The sequence below is a fragment of the Athene cunicularia genome (assembly GCF_003259725.1).
Source record: "Athene cunicularia isolate RWA chromosome 2 unlocalized genomic scaffold, athCun1 chr2_part1, whole genome shotgun sequence".
NCBI lineage: Eukaryota > Metazoa > Chordata > Aves > Strigiformes > Strigidae > Athene > Athene cunicularia.
In genome coordinates, this window is record NW_020799095.1 from 151,742,213 (window position 1) to 151,762,955 (window position 20,743).

At 46.6% G+C, this 20,743-nt stretch overlaps 1 protein-coding gene across 1 annotated transcript in view; it reads left to right on the top strand.

Annotated features, from left to right (window-relative positions):
- The window catches only part of ADGRB1 (adhesion G protein-coupled receptor B1), a 91,859-nt gene that overhangs the window by 63,809 nt on the left and 7,307 nt on the right, over positions 1 to 20,743 (top strand). The window contains exons 6-14 of the mRNA XM_026841531.1: positions 988 to 1,152; positions 3,508 to 3,672; positions 7,512 to 7,613; positions 9,116 to 9,222; positions 10,023 to 10,217; positions 11,271 to 11,339; positions 15,148 to 15,256; positions 16,166 to 16,309; positions 19,654 to 19,729. Coding sequence (XP_026697332.1) covers positions 988 to 1,152; positions 3,508 to 3,672; positions 7,512 to 7,613; positions 9,116 to 9,222; positions 10,023 to 10,217; positions 11,271 to 11,339; positions 15,148 to 15,256; positions 16,166 to 16,309; positions 19,654 to 19,729 — 1,132 coding nt within the window. The remainder of the gene's footprint in view (positions 1 to 987; positions 1,153 to 3,507; positions 3,673 to 7,511; positions 7,614 to 9,115; positions 9,223 to 10,022; positions 10,218 to 11,270; positions 11,340 to 15,147; positions 15,257 to 16,165; positions 16,310 to 19,653; positions 19,730 to 20,743) is intronic.

Below are 20,743 nucleotides of genomic sequence, written 5' to 3' on the forward strand. Positions count from 1 at the left end.
AGGGATTCGGGTTGTTTTTTCTGAGCCAGAGCTGTCAGCTAATGAGAGCTAAACAGAGCATGATGACCACTGCTAATGAGAAAAAGGTGCTCCAGGAATAGCAGACTGGGTGATGGATCTGTTGATCAGGGACCAATTAGGGTGTAACTGCCACACTTTTGGGAATGCCTCACACCGTACCACGCTAATAAGATGTATTCACGTTTCTCTCCAACCCCGTCCCTATCATAACCTCTTTTGTCCCTCTCTCTTCTATTTAATTATCAGAGTCACCGCTGTGTAGAGACATATCAAGCCTGTCCGTGTTAATTCAGCCATGAGAGAAGCACGTTGGCCACAGAAGCACACTCTGCTCATGGTCTCCTGTTAGAGCACACCTTTGCTCTGAGCATTTCCCGGCTAGCAGAGTGAATTCCTGTGAATAACACTGTAATTTGAGTTTCTGCGTGCACTTTAATGAAAATCAGAGCATTTGGGTGCTTGAGAAAGTTCCCTTCCTGAAGAGTCGTGCATTGCTTTGGTGAAAAATGGGTTCCCTGATTGCCCAAAACGGGGAATGTCATGCTAATGTATCGAGTCCCTCAGAATTTTCAGTGAAAACACAATCCGTGCTCTCTGTTTTGATGTTTTGATCAGCAATATTATTAATTTTTACTTTTATGTTGCAATGTCTAATATGAATAATTTCAGCTTTTACAGGGTTACGTAGAGTATGGACTTAAAAATCGAAATGTTATGGCACTTGCATCCTCGGGGGGGCCATAACATGCCAGTTGGAGGTTGTAGAGGGTCCCAACAAATTGCCATTGCTACAGTTGTCTGAACTTTTTATTGATGATCTTTGGCCTCTCTCACATTCTGTGACTCCGGTTTGTTTTCCCTTGCCTGGGTCCCTCGTAGGCAAAGGCCAGAGACTCTTGCACCTGTCTCTTTCCAGTGGGAGCGATTTTCACATTCAGTTTTGTTATCTCTCTTTGGGCCACTCAGTGGATGGCAACTGGAATGAATGGTCGAGCTGGAGCTCTTGCTCTGCCTCCTGCTCCAACGGTACCCAGCAGCGGACGAGGGAGTGCAATGGACCCTCCTACGGGGGAGCCGAATGCCAGGGACACTGGGTGGAGACCAGGGACTGCTTCCTACGCCAATGCCCAGGTCAGTGACCAATGACTTTTTCTTTCTCTTGGGTCATCTTTCTCTGCAGTCCCAGGTAGGCTTTTGTAAAGTTTTTATTTGGAGAAGAATTGCGCAGTTTTAATGAAGCAATAAGGAGGTTGTGGATCACACCAAGGGACCACGACAGCCAAAATCCATAGCTGGAAAATACTCCAGGAGACCCCAGAGAGGTGAGTGGTGGCCCACAGGGAGCATGTCTTTCCAACTTTAGATACCAGTTTTCAGTATGTGCTTAAATATCCCAAACAAATTATCAATTAAATGCTTTCCTTGCCTCCACAATGCTTCAACTTTCTCTTTTTTTTTGTTTTGGTTTGGTTTGGTTTGGGTTTTTTTGTTTTTTTTTTTCCTCTTCTTCTGCCAATTCACCACTCCTAGCTGAAGCAAACAGGGGAACAACCTCCATTGTATCAGAGCTTTGAACCTTATCTGTGACAAGGTCTGGCACAATGAAGCCTTGATTCCTGCCTGTCTAAGACTTGTCACTTACTCTACTCATTTAGCTATGTCTTAAAATAATTATAATAACAACAATAACAATAATAGTAATAAATAATGATGACAGTAATAATTCCTGCTGCCCCAGCTGCTGTAGCCAGTACCTTACATTCAGAATAATCACTTTGTCTTCATTCTATGGACCATGGGCTCCAGGAGAGCCATTTCATGCAGAAGTAATGAAAATTGAAGCAGATACCAGACCACATCTAACACCAGAAACCTGCATTTTTCAGGCTGACACCAGCACTGTAGAGTTGCAGGTGCAGTTTGCTCCATTTTTTGCAGCAGTCTTGGGGGAGGCCATTGCAAAGGGACTAAGTGGGTCAGCTGGTGAGGAAAATATGCTGACTGGGGAAGAAGGCTTGAACCTTCAAGACTGATCTGCAACTCATTTTTCTTGCCATGTTTCTCTTGGCCTATTCCCTGCCTCTCCCTGGGTGCTTCATTCCTGTTAGACCATAGGGCTGAGAAGAGTGGACCCTTGAGATAGAGAGGGTCTTTCTCCCCTTTCCAAGAGAACAGGGACAGCCAGAAACAGTTCAGTTGTTTGAGGCACTTCTCCAAGTATTTTTCTATCCAGTCCACAAGCTCAAAAGCCAGTAGCTCTTCCTCGGGTAATGTTTCCTCAGGGAATCCCTATCCTCTCTGGTAACATCACCATCTGCAGCAGAACATAAGCAATATTTAATACAGGTGTTGGACTTTCCTACATGGTCTCTAGTAGGCTTTGCTGTTTAGGTATCTCACTTCTTTGTAACTTATGGAGATCCTCAAAACCAAAGAGGATCTCATGCTTTTTTAGACAGACTTGTCCCAGTGATTTCAGAGTTAGCTGTCAAAGCAATGTTGGTCACGTATTCCTCTGTATACACCAAAGAAAGCACTGGAGATTGGTGCTACTCCTCTTTGATAATTTTCTACTCCTTGGAGAAGAACAAAGGGATCCCCCACCCTCCCAAAAGGAATTATTCAACCCCGAATGATGTGTTAAATCTTAATTAAAACCCAAATAGTAATCAGCAGACCTAGGTCCTTGCTCTAGGTCTGTCACTGAGTTGTTGTTTCTCATCGGTGATGCAGCAGAGGAGAATGTTTCCCTACCTTGCAGGCTTGTTGTGAGGACCAATTAACATTTTTATAGTGCTTTGATAAATGCCATTTTTAATGTAAAAGAAGTAGCATTTTGATAAATGTCATTGTTAGCGTAAAAGAAGTAACATTTCCACTGAATCTGTAAAGAAGTTGGGAGAAAATACAATGGAATGAGACATCATCCCAAACCTCTTTCCAAGATACATGAAACAACACTGCTATGGAAATGGCTGGAGAGAGGTTAATTTGATGTTTCTTCACGTTTTCTTGCCCAAGGACTCTGCTGGCCTCTCTAAATCCCTGAGCCAGGCCTTCTCTGGCTTCTCTATTTTCACACATACATCGTACATCCCAACCAAACTGAAGCTATGGACTTTGGCTGGCAGATGTGACTGCCAGTCGGGTTGAGTCTCTGCCCACCCGAAGAGTGTTCATGAGCACAGCCCCAAAGCTGAGCCCAAGGGAAGACATAGGGCTGGATTTGCAGGGAGTTGAGGATAGTGAGGAGAAACACAAGAACACCCTTCAACCATTAAAGGGCTGCTGTAATGAGAAAGACCACGCACTGATTTCATCTCTGTTGAGGATCAGACAAAGATGCGAGGCAGGAGACCTCCCTTCCCACCCAGCCATGCTCTATTCACCCCATGTTCCAATGTTTACCTTGGGACCTTGCCTCCCTCTGCTGTAGATTATGTCTGGGACATGACAGGCTGTTTCTCTCCTCTTTTTTGTCCCCAGTGGATGGGAAGTGGCAGGCTTGGGGAGTGTGGGGCAGCTGCACCGCCACGTGTGGAGGAGGGACTCAGAAACGTGACCGTGTGTGCTACGGGCCCTTCTTCGGTGGAGAGACTTGCCAGGGCCCAAAGGAAGAATATAAGCAGTGCAATGACAGAAAGTGTCCTGGTATGTACCCCAAATCCCTCACGCTTTCCTTTGCATGAGGGGGACTTTGGAATTTGGAAAGGTCTTCTACGTCCTGTGTCAGAGAACTGAACGAAACAAGGAGTTGGGATGTGATTGGACCCTGCCCACAACCCAGGCACAAGATATGTCAGGGACATGATTTGATTGTGACAGAAGCCAGCGTAACCACGCTGATTTCAGTGAATATTTGGTAAGTCCCACGGGTCTAGCCTTGATGTTTTTCATCTTGTCGTTGTCATCAAGCCATAAGAGGAGAATACACACTGTTTGATAGCAAAAACTGATATCAGAGTCCATGAAAGCAGTTGAGTACCGAGGATGGTGTAGTAGTTCCCCATTCTTTACCTAGCCCCTGGGAGACCTGCTCACCACCGGCAATTTTCAAAATGACAGATGTGTCTACATCTGTCAGAGCCTTACTCAATCTCGCCTTCCTCCAGCTACAGCCATGGGAGCAGCATCCATTTGAGAAAAAGGATACAAAAGCCTGAACGGAGGGCGAGTGAGCTGTAGAACAGAGGAAAAACTGTGATTTAATGTGAAAAGCAGGAGCAAATACTTGCAAGTGGGAATGTTTCTGTCTCTCAGTATACAGAGGCCAGAAGAATGGTCTGTGCACCATTTTTATTTTCTCTCTCAGTCTCAGTTGAAGAGCCTGCTGAAATTGCTGGTGGGGAATCAATGGCCTATGTGATGTTGGCAGTCAGATTGCATCGATTGTAACAGGCCTTGATTTTTGACTGAAAGGGTAATTAATTGTCAGAGTGGCTCAGTGAGAGGCAGAAGAGATCCTCATGGCAGTATCCTGGCGGTCCTAGTGAAAAGGGATGTCTCCCTAAAAGACGGGCTGGAGCTCAGCACAGAGGGAGCAGTTTTGGTGCAGATGTTTCTGGGGGCGGATGTGCCGTGTTGAGGGCAGCTGACCCTCAGACTCCCTTGCAAACTGCTGAAGACAAAGATGAAAGTCTGAGCACTTCAGCATGGAAGTTTCAGTGCGTTTAGCTCAGAGATAACAGAGAAAGAGGCTGTGTGACAACGTATTCACTCTTTCCAGCTACACTCTAATAAAAGACATCACCTCTCCTTACAAGCTGTGCCTCTCAATTAGCAGTGGCGTGTGAAAATCTCTTCTAACTCAGCCACAAAGCTTTCCCTCGCCATAGAAAATCTTAACACCGGGTTGTCTGGTGGTGTCTACAGAGTGATGCAGATTTAGTTCAGCTTCAGTGTGTGCCAGCTGGGGCCCTGGAAGAACAAGCCCAATCTTTTCTTCTTTTTCTGCAGGGGCTGATGCCTGAACAGTGCTCAAAGGAAAAGGCATGTCTCAGGGACTGAGCCCTGCTAGGGTTCAAAACCAGAAGGGTCTCACTGCAGTTGTTAATTTGCAAGGGAAGGAAAAGGTGGGGAATCATCAGAGGCTAAAAATAAACCCGCTCAATTTGTTCTCGAGAAAGTATCAAATGCCGGCATGATTTGATTTGAACAGAAGAATTGAACTTAATTGGGTTAGTTATTAAAATCTCCCAGTGCAAATAGGTTACTCCGGTAAAAAGGATTTTGTTACGGAGCAACATCGAAAAGAAAAAAAGAAGAAAAAATAAAATTTTAAAAAAAAAAAAAAAAAAAAAAAAAAAAAAAAAAAAAAAAAAAAGAGGATGAAATTATTCTCTCCTGGCCTGGGAATAGCTTCTGCACTCACTGGCACGACAACGCCAATCAGTGTATTTGTAAGGAGCATCACTGATCCACAGCATCCCTCAGCGGTCCCCAGGGAGACTGCAGGGGTGATGAGACCAGGAAGGCTTGACAGGTCAGAGGAGGAGAAAGGGGAGGTCGGATCTGAACACGCTCCCTCTCCACTTTTTGATGTGTTTGGTTGTTTTGTAGCCGAGGGTGCTAAAAGCTTCCCACCCCACACCCCAAACCCTCCTTTGAACCACAGTTTGAATGTGGAAAGCACTGGCCCAGCAGACAGGAGGTTTGGGTTCAGCTCCCTGCTCTGCCACAGGCTCTCTGGGTGCCAGTCACAACCGGGTTACTTAATCTTGCTGTCCTACAGCTCCTTGTTAACAGGTTAGAATTGAAACTGCTTCTTTTCCACCCATGTTTTGGCTTATCTACAGAAGTCATAAGCTGTTGGCTTAGGGACTAGTTCTCCATATGTGCAGAGCACAGCAGGGGTCCCACTTGCCCTCCGGGATTTCATTAGAATAGCAATTACTCAAAAGGGAATTTTATAACGGAGGAAAGAGCATCTGTTTCCAAGCGGAGTGAGTAACTTGTTCATTACCAGTGTCTACTGGGGAGGAATCTGCCACTAAACTTCAGCTTGGGCTGGAGCCACACAGTCTTAGAGCTTGGCCCCAGGAGCAGTCAAGTGTAGGCAGCATGTTGGGTCTTTGGTTGAGTCCTTCGAAGATGCACGACTTGCCATGCCCATAATCAGGTTTGAGCTGTCCCCATAGCCAGATGGGTGCTCTGGGTAGTTCCAGAGCAACAGCGGGGTGTGTCTATCACCAGGCATTTGCACCACGGTGAAGGTCCTGAAATGGTCTCTGTAAGCACATCCATTGCATGGTCCCTTCTAGAAGGAGGCCTCCAGGGTCATCGTGATTTAAACTCTCTTTTTATGGCAGATGAGCATTATCCCTACAACCTTGGCATGTCTCCACTGGCTCCTTGGCACGTCTCTCCTGGTATGGGCAGCACTTTTCCACCCATGGAGGAAGCTCAGCCGGCAGCTGCCAGGCTCTACAGCTTTGGCTATATGGCTGCCTTTCCTGACCAGTTGCAGGCAGGCATTCAGCTTACTTTTTATTGGTAGTTTTGCATTCACAATAAATAAAAGCTGTAATAAAAATAATAATAATGATAAAAAAAAAAAAAAACAACACACCATTAAATCAAGTTTTTTCTCCTCCACCACCTCAGGAGTGATAACTAGCTTTCACACTATCCTCATGGCTCCCTCCACTTTACGTGTTGTACGTAATGAGTTTCTCAGCACAAAGCTCTCCTGCGGTGAATGTTTTTTTCCCAGGTCCCACTGACTCTGGGGGTAACTCAGCTCCACCCACAGACAGGAGCATCTAAAAACTTCCTTCTGAGGAGCTTTTTCTGTAACGTCTCAAAATACTTTTCTGCAGCCTCCCGGACTCTGCAGCAGCGTTTGGAAATGAGCTGATGATGCAAATCCAGGCTGATGGTTCTCAGATCTCCCTGTGTCCTCGCATATGATGGCAGCAGACAGAGGGCCTGAATGAAGTCCACCGAGGGGAAATGACCATCATGTTTTGTCATCTCCTTCTTCTTTCCTTCATCCTTACTCCAATTTATTTATGCTGAGCTTCATTTTAGACACATCCAGCCCTGCAGGTGGTGACCCTGAAGGATGAAAGGAGTAGTCTGGAGCCATGGAGTTCACCTACAAAAGGTGGACATCTGCCCATTAACCAAGAAAACAAAGCTCTTTAGGAGAGTGTAGCAACAACAACTCTCTTGCAAAGAGCTGCCACAAGGCACGGCAAGCGTGTTAGTGGAATATCCCAGGTTGTTACATGCATGTTAGCGAGCTAATCCTCAGGATGGATGGACGCCCAGTTTTCAGACAGGCAGGGAAAATTCCGAAGAGGTTAAGTGGCTTTGTCAGGGGTCATGTGCCAAGCAGCTGCAGAGTTGGGAGTTCACCTACAGGCCTCCTGGCTCACACCATGCTGCTGTTGCTTCCAGCCATGCTCCCTTGTTCTCTCTTTCCATTCCCTTTTCCATGTCCTTCCTGAGGAGGAGGCTTTACAAACGGAGTTTTTCCTTCCTTGCAGAGCCCCACGAAATCTGTGACGAGGAAAGTGTTGCCTCCGTGGTTTGGAAAGAGACGCCCGCTGGGGATGCTGCAGCTGTGCGGTGTCCTCGCAATGCCACTGGTAAGGAGGACTGCGTACCTTGGCCAGGGAGCTGGCCCACCCTCAAGGTGTCCTTCCTCCTAGATGAGGAGAAACTGGTTGTAGAAGGACAGGACAAGCAAATGGGCTTCCCTCCCTTCTTTCAGAGTTAGATTAACTCTCGCTGGGTTTCTGTGGTCCTTCACTCTTTAACCACAAAGCCTTGGTCCATACTGGAGAATCCAAAGTGGTCTCTCATCCACCTACTGCTCAGTCCTGGGGCAGCTTTGCAATTAAGGGTTGATGTGGTACGTTTTCCCTATTATCTACAAATAGCTCTGCAGAAGCAGGTAGAGCTTTATTAGAGTCCTCTAGACTTGGGTGTTATACTTCACTGCTCATAAAAGAAGCTAGTAGCTGAAAGCAGGAAATCTGAGCCCCATTGCCCGCTCACTTACGGGCCTTTCTCACCCCCTGAGAAGCCATAGTAGCTCTCTAAACATATCTTCAGGTGCTCAAGTTAACAGTCTGATCATGGTTGTATGAAGTGATAGGGTCTGGGGATCCAGGTGTTATCTCTCGTGACTGTGGCCACTCGTTCCCCAAGGAGTGGAAAGCAGCGCAGCGAAGGCTCCAGGAGAAATGCTGGTGGTGGAGCTTGTCCTCAGCTGGATATTCCTCTCTCCCAGGGAGGAACAGAAACGAGGGAATCAGTGTCAATAATGAATCCAAAGGTTTTATTTTGTTTGAGTGAGGATGTCGGATACAGAGAGACCCTGCAGCGCTCTCTGACTCACACAGCCTGGAACAGTCAGTCTAGCCCAAGTGCTAGAAGAAGGGCTGTATCCATAGAAAGATTGCTGAACCATTTAGCAGTAGCGGTGGGATTGTGGACCCAGCAAAGCCTGCTCCTCAGAGACTCCAGACGCCCAGTGTCTTGGGCAAGGTGATTCCTATCCCCTTCCTCCTCACTGATACGTCAGTTCCTCTTCATCATAAAGGCGTGTGATTACCACTGCAAAACACACTGTAGACTGAAGCTAAGGAAAGGCCTGGGGGAGGACCGCAAACAGCTTTCAGAGTTTTTCAGCTGATGCAAAGATGGTGCTGTTGGGTATTTATTCTTCTTGAGACTGTGTGAGCAGTACTAGCCACTGTGCCTGGTTTAGTTGCCAGTACCAGACCATGTCACCCAGGGAGGTTTGTGGGACTTCCTGAGACAGGAAGAAAGCTGCCCCCTAGGGCAGAAGAAACCTTCTTTCACCTTGACTAGTCATGGCCAATTTGTTAGGTTTTGTTTTCATTCCCACTTTTTTTTTTTTTTTTCCTGTCCCTCAATAAGAAAATGCAGGAGAAGAAAATAAAAATAATCTCTCCCACATGCTTGCACATGCTGTTCAGGCCTCTGCAGATGTCCCTGATGACCTTTGTGCTGGTAGATGTGCCTAAATGGGTGCATTGACCAGTCTGGGTGACATCTATGAAGGTGTTTTACTTTTCATCTTCCTGTCCTCACTCCTATATTTGTTTCTTTCCTCTTCCAGGATTGATCCTTCGAAGATGCATTTTAGATGAAGAAGGGATAGCTTACTGGGAGCCTCCAACTTACATCAAGTGTGTTTCTATTGATTACAGGAACATACAGATGATGGTAAGGCAGAATGACTTCTCAACTCAGCGGGTTTGGGATCCCCCCCAAATGTTTGCTACTCTATATAGCTAAAAAAAAAAAAAAAAAAAAAAAAAAAAAAAAAAAAAAAAAAAAAAAAAAGGAAAACATCTTTTTCATGTGAAAGGGAGATGCCAGCTCTGCCCTGCTTTTCTCTTACTCTGTTTTTGTCTGCTTAACTTGTGATACATGGGCACTCCATGAACGAGGGATGGTTCCTCACTGCATATTTTAATATCTAGCTTGGCAGAATCTAGGTCCTAGCAGGTCTTTCATCTCACATTATCAGTAAGAATCGTTGTGACTGTATCACTTCTAAATAAATCACTTACTTTTCGTTAGTCTAAAGTTCATTGGTGTGATGGGATCCTGCTGTCTCCCGTGGCTTGCCTTAAAATGGCATTGCCTTTATGAGAACTGCCCTCTCCTGTTCAGGAGGAGCTACAGTCTGTCCTAAAATAGTTCCAAATTGGTTATAAGAAAGCAAGGTTTTGGGGCAAAATTCTTCTGTTAGCTGGCCTTGGGTTACAAACAGAATAGTGTTTGCAGTTCTGAACCCACGCAGAACATTTCCTTTGCAGGCATACAGAAATTTTCACTTCTGCTCTCCTACCATTTTTAAGAATATCACATTCTCTCAGGCCAGCAAAGATTGCCACATAACCTGCACTCCAAATTACAAGGAAGGTCAAAAACCTCTCCCCAGCAATTCCTTCACTGAGCTCACTAACTTGACTTTGACTGTCCCTAAAGTGTTTGTCATGTTTCTTTCTGTTTCTCAGACCAGGGAACATCTTTCCAAAGCTCAGCGTGGGTTGATGGGAGATGGGCTGTCAGAAGTGCTCCAAAACCTTGTGGAAATCTCCCAGGATGGGACCAGCTACAGCGGGGACTTGCTGTCCACCATCGACGTACTCAGGAACATGACAGAGATCTTCCGTCGGGCTTATCATAGCCCAACTTCTGGAGATGTGCAGGTGAGCTGAGATGCGTATCCCGGAGGCCAAGGCTGGGTCCGTGTGCATGCACAGGGCTCAAGGTTTGATTACCTCCTTCGTAGCAGATACAATGCTGATGAAAACCTAGAGTATTTTCTGTCCAAGTGAAGTGTCTTTCTGTGTTAATAAACTCTGCTTTCATGTTTTTCCCTGGTTCAAAAAGTAAGAACTTGAAAACCAAAGACACTCTGAACTCTTTCAACCTGATAGCACTTTCCTGTGGTGTCTAATTGATATGAGAACATCATTTGGAAGGTATTTCAGTCTAATGACTAGAGGCAAGATGATCCTGTGGTATTGGATACCTGGATGTTGACATGGGAGAATGTCCTGATGGCTTCTCATCCCGGGGTTTTACTTTCAGCACTTGCATGCAAAATGGCTACAAGATATACCCTTGGGACAGGTCATTACCCCATGACTTGAAACATCAAACTGATCCTCCAGGATCTGCAACGGGTGGTAAAACAAGAGAAAAAAAAAAAAAAAATCAATGGTCTTGAAATATCTTATCTCCTTCCTTCTCAGAGTGTGCTGCAAAGATACTACCGTGCATAGCACCCTCTTGATCAATCACTGCTTCTCTTGCCCAGTTGCAAGTTAAAGAGGTTCATAAGGTTTCCCTATGCTGGAAATAACGGAAATAGATAATAGGATAGGAAGGTTTTTATTTAAGGCAAAATCGCCTGGTTTTAAACAGTTTCTGTCAAACATCTACCTATTCTGTTCTTAAAAACCTTCAGTAATGGACACAAGACAAATTCCCAGTACAATGCCTTGGCAGACAACAGCCATGAAAGTGAAGGCCTTGGGAACCTTACTACAACCTGTTTTGCCATTAACAACCTTGGGGGCCAAAGCCCATGAAATGCTGTGGGACCCTTTAGGGATGGGACTGTGAGAACCCTCTTAGAACGTGGGTTCTTCTCACATGTTTCTCTCACTTCACTGTGTCCTTCCTAGCCTGGGATATGTGTAGCTAACCACCTTTTTTTTTTTTTTTTTTTTCCCTCTTTTGTCTCCCTTGTCCAGAACTTTGTCCAGATCATCAGCAACCTTTTATCAGAGGAAAACCGGGATAAATGGGAGGAAGCTCAGCTGGTATGAACCTTCAGCATCTTCCCTGAAACAAAACAGGCTTTCAGCATAGGCTTAAACCATGCCCAAGGGAATTTCCAAGTGTCTACAGGACCTCCTAGCTCTTCTTGCTTACCATGTGTTGTGTGCTACATATAATTGCTTTAGCCACAGACCACAAATTATCTCCATCCACCAGTGCTTGACCTCCTTAGAGAAATCCTTATGATCAAAGAGATAGACAACTCAGCGACAGTCAGTTTTGGTCAGCTTCAGAGTGGACTGCTAATCAGCTGATTCATGCAACTGGTCGTGCTGGTGAGCTTAGTGCCAGCCTGAGTCATATTTATGGAGTAACTCAGTAAGCCACAGGATCTCAGCTCTAAGCCAGAGTCTCTGCATGAAAAACAGTGAAAGACTGGTGGAGAATACCAAATTTTGGCTAGCTCTCAGAGGTCAGGCTTGCTTTTGAGTTGATAAGCTCACCGGCTCGCTATAACTCCACTCCTTCCTCATGTCAAGATAAAGAAGCAGGATTACATGGGTTTGAGTTCCTGGCTGAAAAGATGAAGGACAAGCAGGATTTTCATAGTTCAGAGCTGGGCTTTGCCCAGCTGAGCTTCTGGTTCTGCTCAGCATGAGCTGGGCAAGGGTGGAGTTATATTTTGCTTTATTTCTCTCCTCAAGGTTGGGGATCCTGCTGAATAATTCTGTAGCTAAACTCTCATGTACTGGGGGAAGAGGTTTACTTTTCTATCTGTGCCTTATTTGGCTCTTGTCTTTTCTGCCTCAGTTGAACTTTCTGCTTGGACTTGTGTCAGATCTATTCCTTGTCCCTTTGCCATTCCCTTGGTGAGCCCTTGGGCTGCTCGATGCTGTCATCTCCCTACAGCTGTGAAGTAGCTCTGCCTCAGACCAGCTGCCCTGGTAGATGGGCCCATGATAAAGCTCGTTCCTTCCACTTCCATTCCTTAGTATTGCATGTTGGAACACAAGTGCTAGCTCAGCTTGCAAAATAACCTCTACAAGGAATGTAACTCAGCCTTTGTGAGAGATCAGTCCTGTGGGAGGTTACCCACAGGTATGGCTCAGAACATGGCAGATCCTTTTTTTAGCCACTTGACGCTGCTGCATAATTCTTCATAATGGTCTGGAAATGCCCAACAATCAAGAAAAACTCACCCAGCACCAAAAAAAAAAACCAAAAAACCCTGGAGTCCAGTTATATTCACCAACCAGCAAAGTCCTCTGGGTAAAACTCTTAACAACATGTGCTGGCACAACTGTTGGCCATCCAGAAGGTGAGACAGGGACCTGAATTCACTTCCTTCATGCAACAGGAACTCCACCAGGAGATAGGCAGCTTTGTGAACCCGTCCTTCTCTTTTCTCCCTGAGATCTTGTGTTTTCCCGTTGGATTTGGAAGAGGATGACATGGTCTGGCTGCAGGCAGGACAAAGGACCATCTGGACACAGTCCTGTGCCATTGGCTCTAAGTGGCCCTGTTTGAGCAGGCAGGTTGGACCAGATGACCTCTGAGGTCCCTTCCAAACTCAACCATTCTGTGACCAGTTTCAAGCCTACAGGTGTATGCACATTTTTCAGCGCAGAGCAGAGGAGATTGTCAAGTTGTCATGACAACAGGGAAACCCTGTTGATCCCCTTAAAAACAGCTGCAGCTTACTCTCTGTGGCAATTCGTTCCCAGTGGCTTTCCCTCTACATTCTGCTCTTTGCACCTATAGATAGATAAAGCCCAGCCTGCTGCCAGCACCTCCGTAACCTACATGAGGAGTGGGACCATCATGGGGACAATGATAGTCTGGTGTATATTTTAGAGGGAATCGAGATGACCGCCCAACACCATGACTTTAGGACACAGAAATCTTTATGAACTGGATGACAACAAAGCTTTCAGCAGTCTCTGTCCTTCTCCCTCAAAGCTGCTGGACCAAACACACCCTGTGTTTCACAAGATTAACCAGTTCTTTTAAAACTAGTCCTCTGACTCACAATTTGTTCATTAAAAGTAAACTCAACTGCATCGTAGGCTCACATCCCAGTGCCCTGTGCTCCCCACAGGCAGAGATGCTGTTCAAGGAAAAATATAAAGTAAAACCCAGAAAAGTATTTAGAAATGTTTTTTGAGGCGATAATATTGACCGTTATAAGACAAAAGCTTGAGAGACAATGGCCAGTGTAATCAGGAGTTAGTCTGACCTTGTGATTTATATCTGTAATAGAATATAAAAGTATACTGCTAAAAATAGCCTCCTCACTCACTTCTTATGTGTACACCTGCTGTACTGGCAGGACTTTTTGATCTGATCCTGGTACAGTTTTAGTCTTACCAAGCTTCCTTTGGAGAGAGAGAGAGAGAGAGAGAGAGAGAGACACGCATGGCCACCCCTGTGCTCCTTGCCCGTACACGTGACAGTTCAGCCTTACTCCTGCCTCCATCCCATCCTGCTGTCCTGCCTGTCCCCAGCTGTCCCTTCGGCTCTGCTCAGCCACCTCAGGATGTCTGGACTATGGCGAGAAATGAAAATGCTATGAACGTAGTAGAAAAGCAGAAGAGATGTAAAAAGCTGAATTGCTTTTTTTTTTTTTTTTTTTTTTTTTTTTTTCTTTCCTGTTGTTTCCCTGATGAGAAAGATATTGTCAATAACTCATCTTCGCCTGTTTTTTTCTTTTTTTTTTGCTAGGCTAACACAAGGCTGTTCAACAACAGCTAGTTTTCGAGTGACAGATTTCATAAAAGATAATCCACTTGAGCTGCGCTGTCTACCTGTCTTTTCCTCAAAGCACATTTGCCTACAGGGGCTTTGCAAATACCACGAGAGGCTGGGAGGGAAAAAAAAAAAAAAAAAAAAGAAAAAAAAAAAAAGAGAGACAGCTCCAAGACAGCCCTGGCCCAGGAATAATCAACTTGGTTATTTGGAGAGTGAGATCCTGTTGGCAAAACAGGAAAGCACAAAACCAGACCGTGATGCTTTTCTGGATACAATTATGTGATCTGGTTCCTGGGATCCAACAGGAGACCACGGAGGTCGTTTGGTGCAGCTGCTTTTGGCGGAGTGATAACAAAATTAACTGTTCTGGGGGAGGTAATGTTTGGTGGGCTCCCTCTCAGTAGGTAACATATATATACTATCAGAAGTAGCCCAGATATGTTTCTCAGACCAAATAGATGAGTGTCAGGGAAGTCTAAAGCTTGGGAAAGGCTTTCAGAAGTTGACAAAGCTTCAGTACATCAACACGAACACATCTTCACTCTCTGGCATGATGTCTCTGGATCTGCAGTTGCAAATGCCTCTGGCTTGTTGACAGCCAGGCTGGGCCAAACACTCCAGTCAACAGGCTTGGAAAGCAAGTGGAGCTACATTAAATATTGGGCACTAGGAGTCTGTCCTAGAGTGTTTCTCTTCTTCCATTAACTGCAGGAACAGGACCATAATGAACATCAGAACTAATTTATCTCTCACAGATGGGGCTGTTGGTAGTAGAGGTAATCCTAGGGAAGGAAATGGGTACGTTATCTTCTGCTCCAGAGAGTCGCAGATATTTCCGTTTGATTTCCTTTGAGATATTACCCTCCACCCTAAGTTTTATCAATCTGTATGTACTGTTATTATTTCTTTCCCCTCCCCTTTATTTTTTCTAGTCTTCCTTTTAGGATTTCTCAGTCCTCATTCTTCACAGCTCCATAATACTCCATTATACCCAGCGTATGCTTCCAGTAGACCTGTGAGGACAGAAACCTTTCACCTCAGAGAAACTCATGCAGTGCTCGTTAGTATCTGTGCTACTAAACATTCTCCCTCTCTCTGCAGATAGGGCCAAACGCCAAGGAGTTGTTCAGGCTTGTGGAGGATTTCATTGATGTCATTGGCTTTCGCATGAAAGATTTCCGGGATTCCTACCAAGTGACGGACAATCTGGGTGAGTTGAATTGCAGTCCCCGTGTTGGGTAGAAACCCCAGGAAGTCTGTAATTATCGTGCAATATGTATAACCTGGGCTGCGGGGAGAGAAGGAGGGAAGGTATCAGGTGGTGGAACATTAAAAGGTCTGGGGAAAGACATGGATAACCATAAATATGGGGTGGCTTTTCTCCAAATAAGTTAGGACTTCAGTGTGAAGAAAGAGATGTCCATGGAGAGATCTGAGAGATATTGATAGAACCATGAATGGAGAACAGATGATGAACTGGGCAGAATTAGTTGCTTCCTTTTATTTTTTTTAATTTTTTTTTAACACAAGAGCTGCACAGCAGCCAATGAAGTGATCAGGCAGCAAGCAAACAGCAGGCAGTATTTGATTTATGCTGTATGCACAGTCAAGGCATGGATTTGTTGCCAGAGGATGTTGCAGAAGCCAAAAAGTACAGATGGGTTCATGATGGGATTAGGAAAATGCACAAAGGAGAGGTCCATTGGTGGCTGTTAAAGTTGATGATCTGGATACAGCCACTAGCTGAGGAAGTCCTGCTGATTGCTGGAAGCTGGGAGGACAGACCAAGACATATCTTGCTCTGTTCTTTCTCACACTTCTTAGCAGCTGCTACTGGCCACTCCTGGAGACAGGACGCTGAAGTAGACAGACCTCTCTTTTGCCAGGTTTAGCGTGGGCAGGTCTTTTTCAGTGAACAGAAGCATGATCCCCAACACTTAGTGTCATCTTTCATGCATAGACATTACCTGAAGCTAGCATCCCTCCTATAACTTTCAAGAACCGACCTCAATTCTTCAGCTATCTGATTTCCCACTATTGCCTCCAACGCGTTTTTCAGCATATCTGAATTTATTGAGCCTGGTTTTGCTTACTGGTTTTATTTCTTGCTTCCCTCTAGTCCTCGGCATTCACAAACTGCCTGCTAATGCAGCCACTGACATCACCTTCCCCATGAAAGGCTGGAGGGGCATGGTGGACTGGGCCAAGAACTCGGAGGACAAGGTCACTGTCTCCAAGAGCATCCTGTCTTCAGGGCTGACAGGTAGGCAGCACAGCCAGGGCACTCCAAAAGAAAAAATTATTTTTCATTTTCTAAAAGAGGTTTATTCCATTTGGCTGGTCTTCAAATTCTTCTTCCAGCTCGTGTGGAGTTGCTCACAAAATCTTGATCACCAAAAGCATTGCTGAGTGCAAATAAGGCGTTCAGATATGGCTTGACTAAGCGTCAAACCTACACTCTTTGCGAAGTCCAGGGGCAGGCTTAGTGCCTGGATTTGGATGTATATCTTCTAAATAAGCAGCACATTTAGAGAAGAGCAGGAGTTGACACAAAAACTCCGGGCACCACTGCACTGATGATTGTTTCCTCCAAGGCTTCTGCTGGGAAGGAATGGAAAAATCCCTGTGTTTTCTGGGTCACTCCGTCACTGATGCATGTGGGTGCTGAGCTGAGTCTGCAATCCTCTGCGGGCCATGTTGGGTGCTGAAATGAGTCTCTCATGCCTCCCTGAACAAGCTGGGTTGCCATTACGGCTAGTGAATGGTAGTTGCCTCTGTCGGTACCATATAAGAGTGGTTAATCAGCGCAAGAAAGGCAGGTCAAAGAAGGCCATGGTTCTGCCACCTATCACCATGGCCATGTAGGCAAATAACGTTGTAGGTGTCCTCCAGGGCTGAATCCAGCCCTGATAAAACCATCTAAGGGTAAGCAGCTGGAGCTCAGCACGTCAGGCTGACCAGCTGATGGCTGTGGGTCTGTTGCATGGAGAAGTTTTGCTAGATTGTGGGTTTATGGCAGTTGAGTGAAATTTCCTGGCCTCAGAAATGAGATCCACAGGCATTTATCACTGAGGTCACTGGATCCACAGCAGGGCATGGATATGAGCCACAGCGGGGAGGAGGCAGCGCTGGGTGCATCAGCCAAGCTGGCCTCACTAACAGATCTGAAAGGAAACCTGAAGGGTTCTGGAATGCTCTGCTGGAGCATCCAGCCCTCACCGGGATGCGAGTCCCAGAAACCAACACGCTCAAGGTCCTCACCTTCTGGCAGAGAGCCTTAGCGTTTGGCAGGATTTGATCCCTGAGTTTTCAAAAGCTGTAGCCTAAGTTAGGCCTATTTCTAGGAAAGGATGGGTTTTCCTTCTAGATACCTTGGTGCTGTGTGTAGCACTGATGGCCTGGAGGGAGAAAGCTGTTGGCTGCTGCATCAGGCTGTGCTGTCCTTCCTTGGGACAGAGCCTGGAGACTGCCAGTTGTTGCCAGAAGACCTCTGGCCTCTTCTTGTCATACGAGGACCTCTTGTCATGGACTTCCCTACGGGGGATGGAAAGAATGCAGCCATCATTTCTTTCTACTTGGGGAATCTGAGGCCAAGAAACGTCGAGTGACACCTGCAAGGGTAAACAGTGAGTCACTGGCAGAGCAAAGATCATGTCTAGCACTCCGTGTGTTTTGTTGTACTTTGAAGACAGCATTACCTTCCTGGGAGAAGGTGGAGTACGTTGGGAGGGTTCTTACAGCTTGTTTGAGGAGGTTGTGGAGCCTTCAGTTTTGGAAACCATTGATCAGTTGTTGGACAGACTGCTGGCACCAGTTATAGGCTGAGCTGATCTTGCTCTGGGGCTGAGGGCTGTCCTAGAGCCCTCATCCACTTCCCCATGGTGCGGTTTTCCAGATTTCTATTAGAAGCATCCTCACGCAAAGCCGCTGTAGGGCTCTCGAGCAGTAGTCACTGTGGTGACATCTACCTTGAAGAACCAACTGCCCATCAGTCTTCACTTCTCCGTGGTTTCCCGAGTATAACGCACAGCTTTTCTGCCTCTGCTTTTTTTTAGCATCCTGTGCTGGTGGTGTCTTTTTGAGGGTTTACTCAGTGATTAAGGGTGGAGATGCACCTCTGTTAGTTTTGATCCTCCCCTTTCTTTGGCTGCAGGGAATAGGGGCAACTATCCTGAGCAAAGTGATGGAGACAGGCAGCTTGGTGAGACCAAACCCAGACTCCCTCACTGCTGGGAGCGGACTTTACACAGTTGATTTCAGTGGGTCAACACTAATTTATTTAGTTGGGTGCCGTGCCTGTTGGGCTGCAGGCTGTGTCAATGCTGCTGGTGAGATGTTACACGACCAAAACACAGTGCTGTTCCAGATGGGTAGCACACCAGAGGATTTAATTTTTGTATACCAAGATTGATGGGCAGCTGCATTATTAAAGATCTGTCCCAGACCAAAAGAGACAAGTTCCACCTCTATTACAACCAGGATCCTTTGCCTTCTTGGCAGGGTGCTGTGATAACCCAGCCTGTGGGGCTTAGGGTTTTGCTTGCTCACAGTCTCAGAAGAGCACAAATTGCTTCTGTAAATGCCGCACTGCCTTCTCTGAGCACAAAGAGGGAAAACTCTCTTTGAAGGCAGCAGGATCCTTGTTTGCATAGGGATTCATGGGAAAGGCCAAAAGGCTGTGCCGGATTTCCTAGAGAAGCAAGGCTTATGCAATTGCTCCGCAAGCCTGTCTGTCAGTCTCTCCTAGTTATGTTTTCACCAGCTATCCCACTTGAGCCTAATTTGACAAAGAGGAAAAGAGACATGCAGAGTAGTGTCTGCCCTGCACTGATGGAGCAGATGTGCCCTGAAGTCAACCTTAGTACAAGACATCAGAGAAGCCCCACCTCAGGGTGTTTCCCCAGGCTTCCTCAACATTGGTTTTCACCCAACCACTTGCTTTTTTTCCCCTCTGAAAATTAACCCACTGGGATGCCTCTGCCTCTTGTGCTTTTTCCAGGGAACTTCTTGCATTTTTTGCAGCCGGGCATCATGAGGTGGAGGAGGAGGAGGTCAAGTGACGTGCACAGACGTCACACAAATGATTCAAAGGCTCATCTGGGACCACGACCCCCACAGACCCCAGGGCAGTGTATGAGTTTTGGGATCAGTCCAGGCACAGTGGGATATCTCCCCTCCTCTTCTGCCCTCGTGGGTCCAACTGCAGCTCTTGTCTCTGATGGCTTGATAGCTACAGACAGGTCCGAATGCCTCTGGGTGGCTGCAAGAGACCTTTCTGCCCTGCAGATTTGTCCACTGTGGTGCTGTCAGAGAGATTAGTGGGATTCCGGGGAAGTGGGGAGCACCGGGCTGGTCATTTGGAATGAGTGAGCCTTGCGTAAGGGCAGACGCCTGGGGTGTTGGGTCACCCCAAAGGCACTGAGCCCTTCCTTGGGACCAAGGGAGACCTGGTGAGGTGACAGCAAGGACTCCATCCTACCAGAGTGATGCCCACATTGAAACCCCTCCATGCGAGGCCGAATCCTGCTCCTGGGTCCCATGGGGACAGCTGACATCCTGATTTTCTCAGTGCTGTTGTCTTCTTCCCTTTCCTTTGGTGTCCTGCAGAGACGGACGACTCCTCCGTCTTCGTGGTGGGGACCGTGCTGTACCGGAACGTGGGCAACATCCTCTCCCTCCAGAGGTAAGAGGGGCTGCCTGGGGAGGGTGAGCCCCTGGGAAATCATCAAGCTTTCCTGCTGATCCTTCTGCCTGCAGAGCCCTGGTCCTCCAGGGCAATAACAAAGGCCATTGGGTGCGATGAGACAGACTTTGACTCAGCAGTGCAAATGCTTTGACCCCCACCAACTGGTGCCGCATGTTCAGGCGGGGACAGGCTGATGTGTCGCAGACATCGCTTGCTGGAGGGGCAGGAAGGTTTTCTCCATCCGTGTGCAGCACCACGTACCCCAGATATGAGGGGAGGCACAGTGCTGTTGACACTGCCACATCCCCTGCTTTGCCCTCCAGGAATGGATTCTCACCCTGCCCTCCTCCTCCTCCTCCTCACGAGGGATACTGGGGGGCTTGACAGATGGGGGATGCTCAGCTGCCCAGATCCTCCCGAGCTACCGGGGAGCTGCCAACCACGCTGAGCCCTCTGAGAGCATCACGGCAGAAGACAGGCTCCAGCAGAGGAGAGGAGAGGAGCAGCACGCCTGGCTGCACATGTCTACCATGTTCCTGGCCACTGCAAACTGCCTCAGGCACCCAGGCTTTTGTGTTCTGCACTTCCTTTCCTTTTCTTCTCTCCTCTGCCTTCTCTCTCACTATCTTGCTCTTTTTTTGCTCTTTTTTTTTTTTTTTTCTTTTTTCCAAGGCTGGTACTGAGGCAGTAAATTAAGCATCCTAAGGCACCTTCTAAATCTGTTCTGCACTGATTAGCGTGAGCACATTTACCATAAACACCAGGGCACCTCTCCTCACCGATAATCATTTAAATACCTACAGATTTAGCACTGGCAATGGCAAAAGAGCTCCAAGTGAGTGCAGAGAGGAATTAGCAAGCCAGCCAACTGTATTCTGTAATATCTTCCATTACAGCACTGGGAATTAGATCAGAAGGGCAATAAACATCATTGGCTCAAATGATCCAGAGGTATTTCAGCTTTCTCTGGCCAAGCAATGAATGAGCTCTGATAACCAGCAGCTGCAGCAG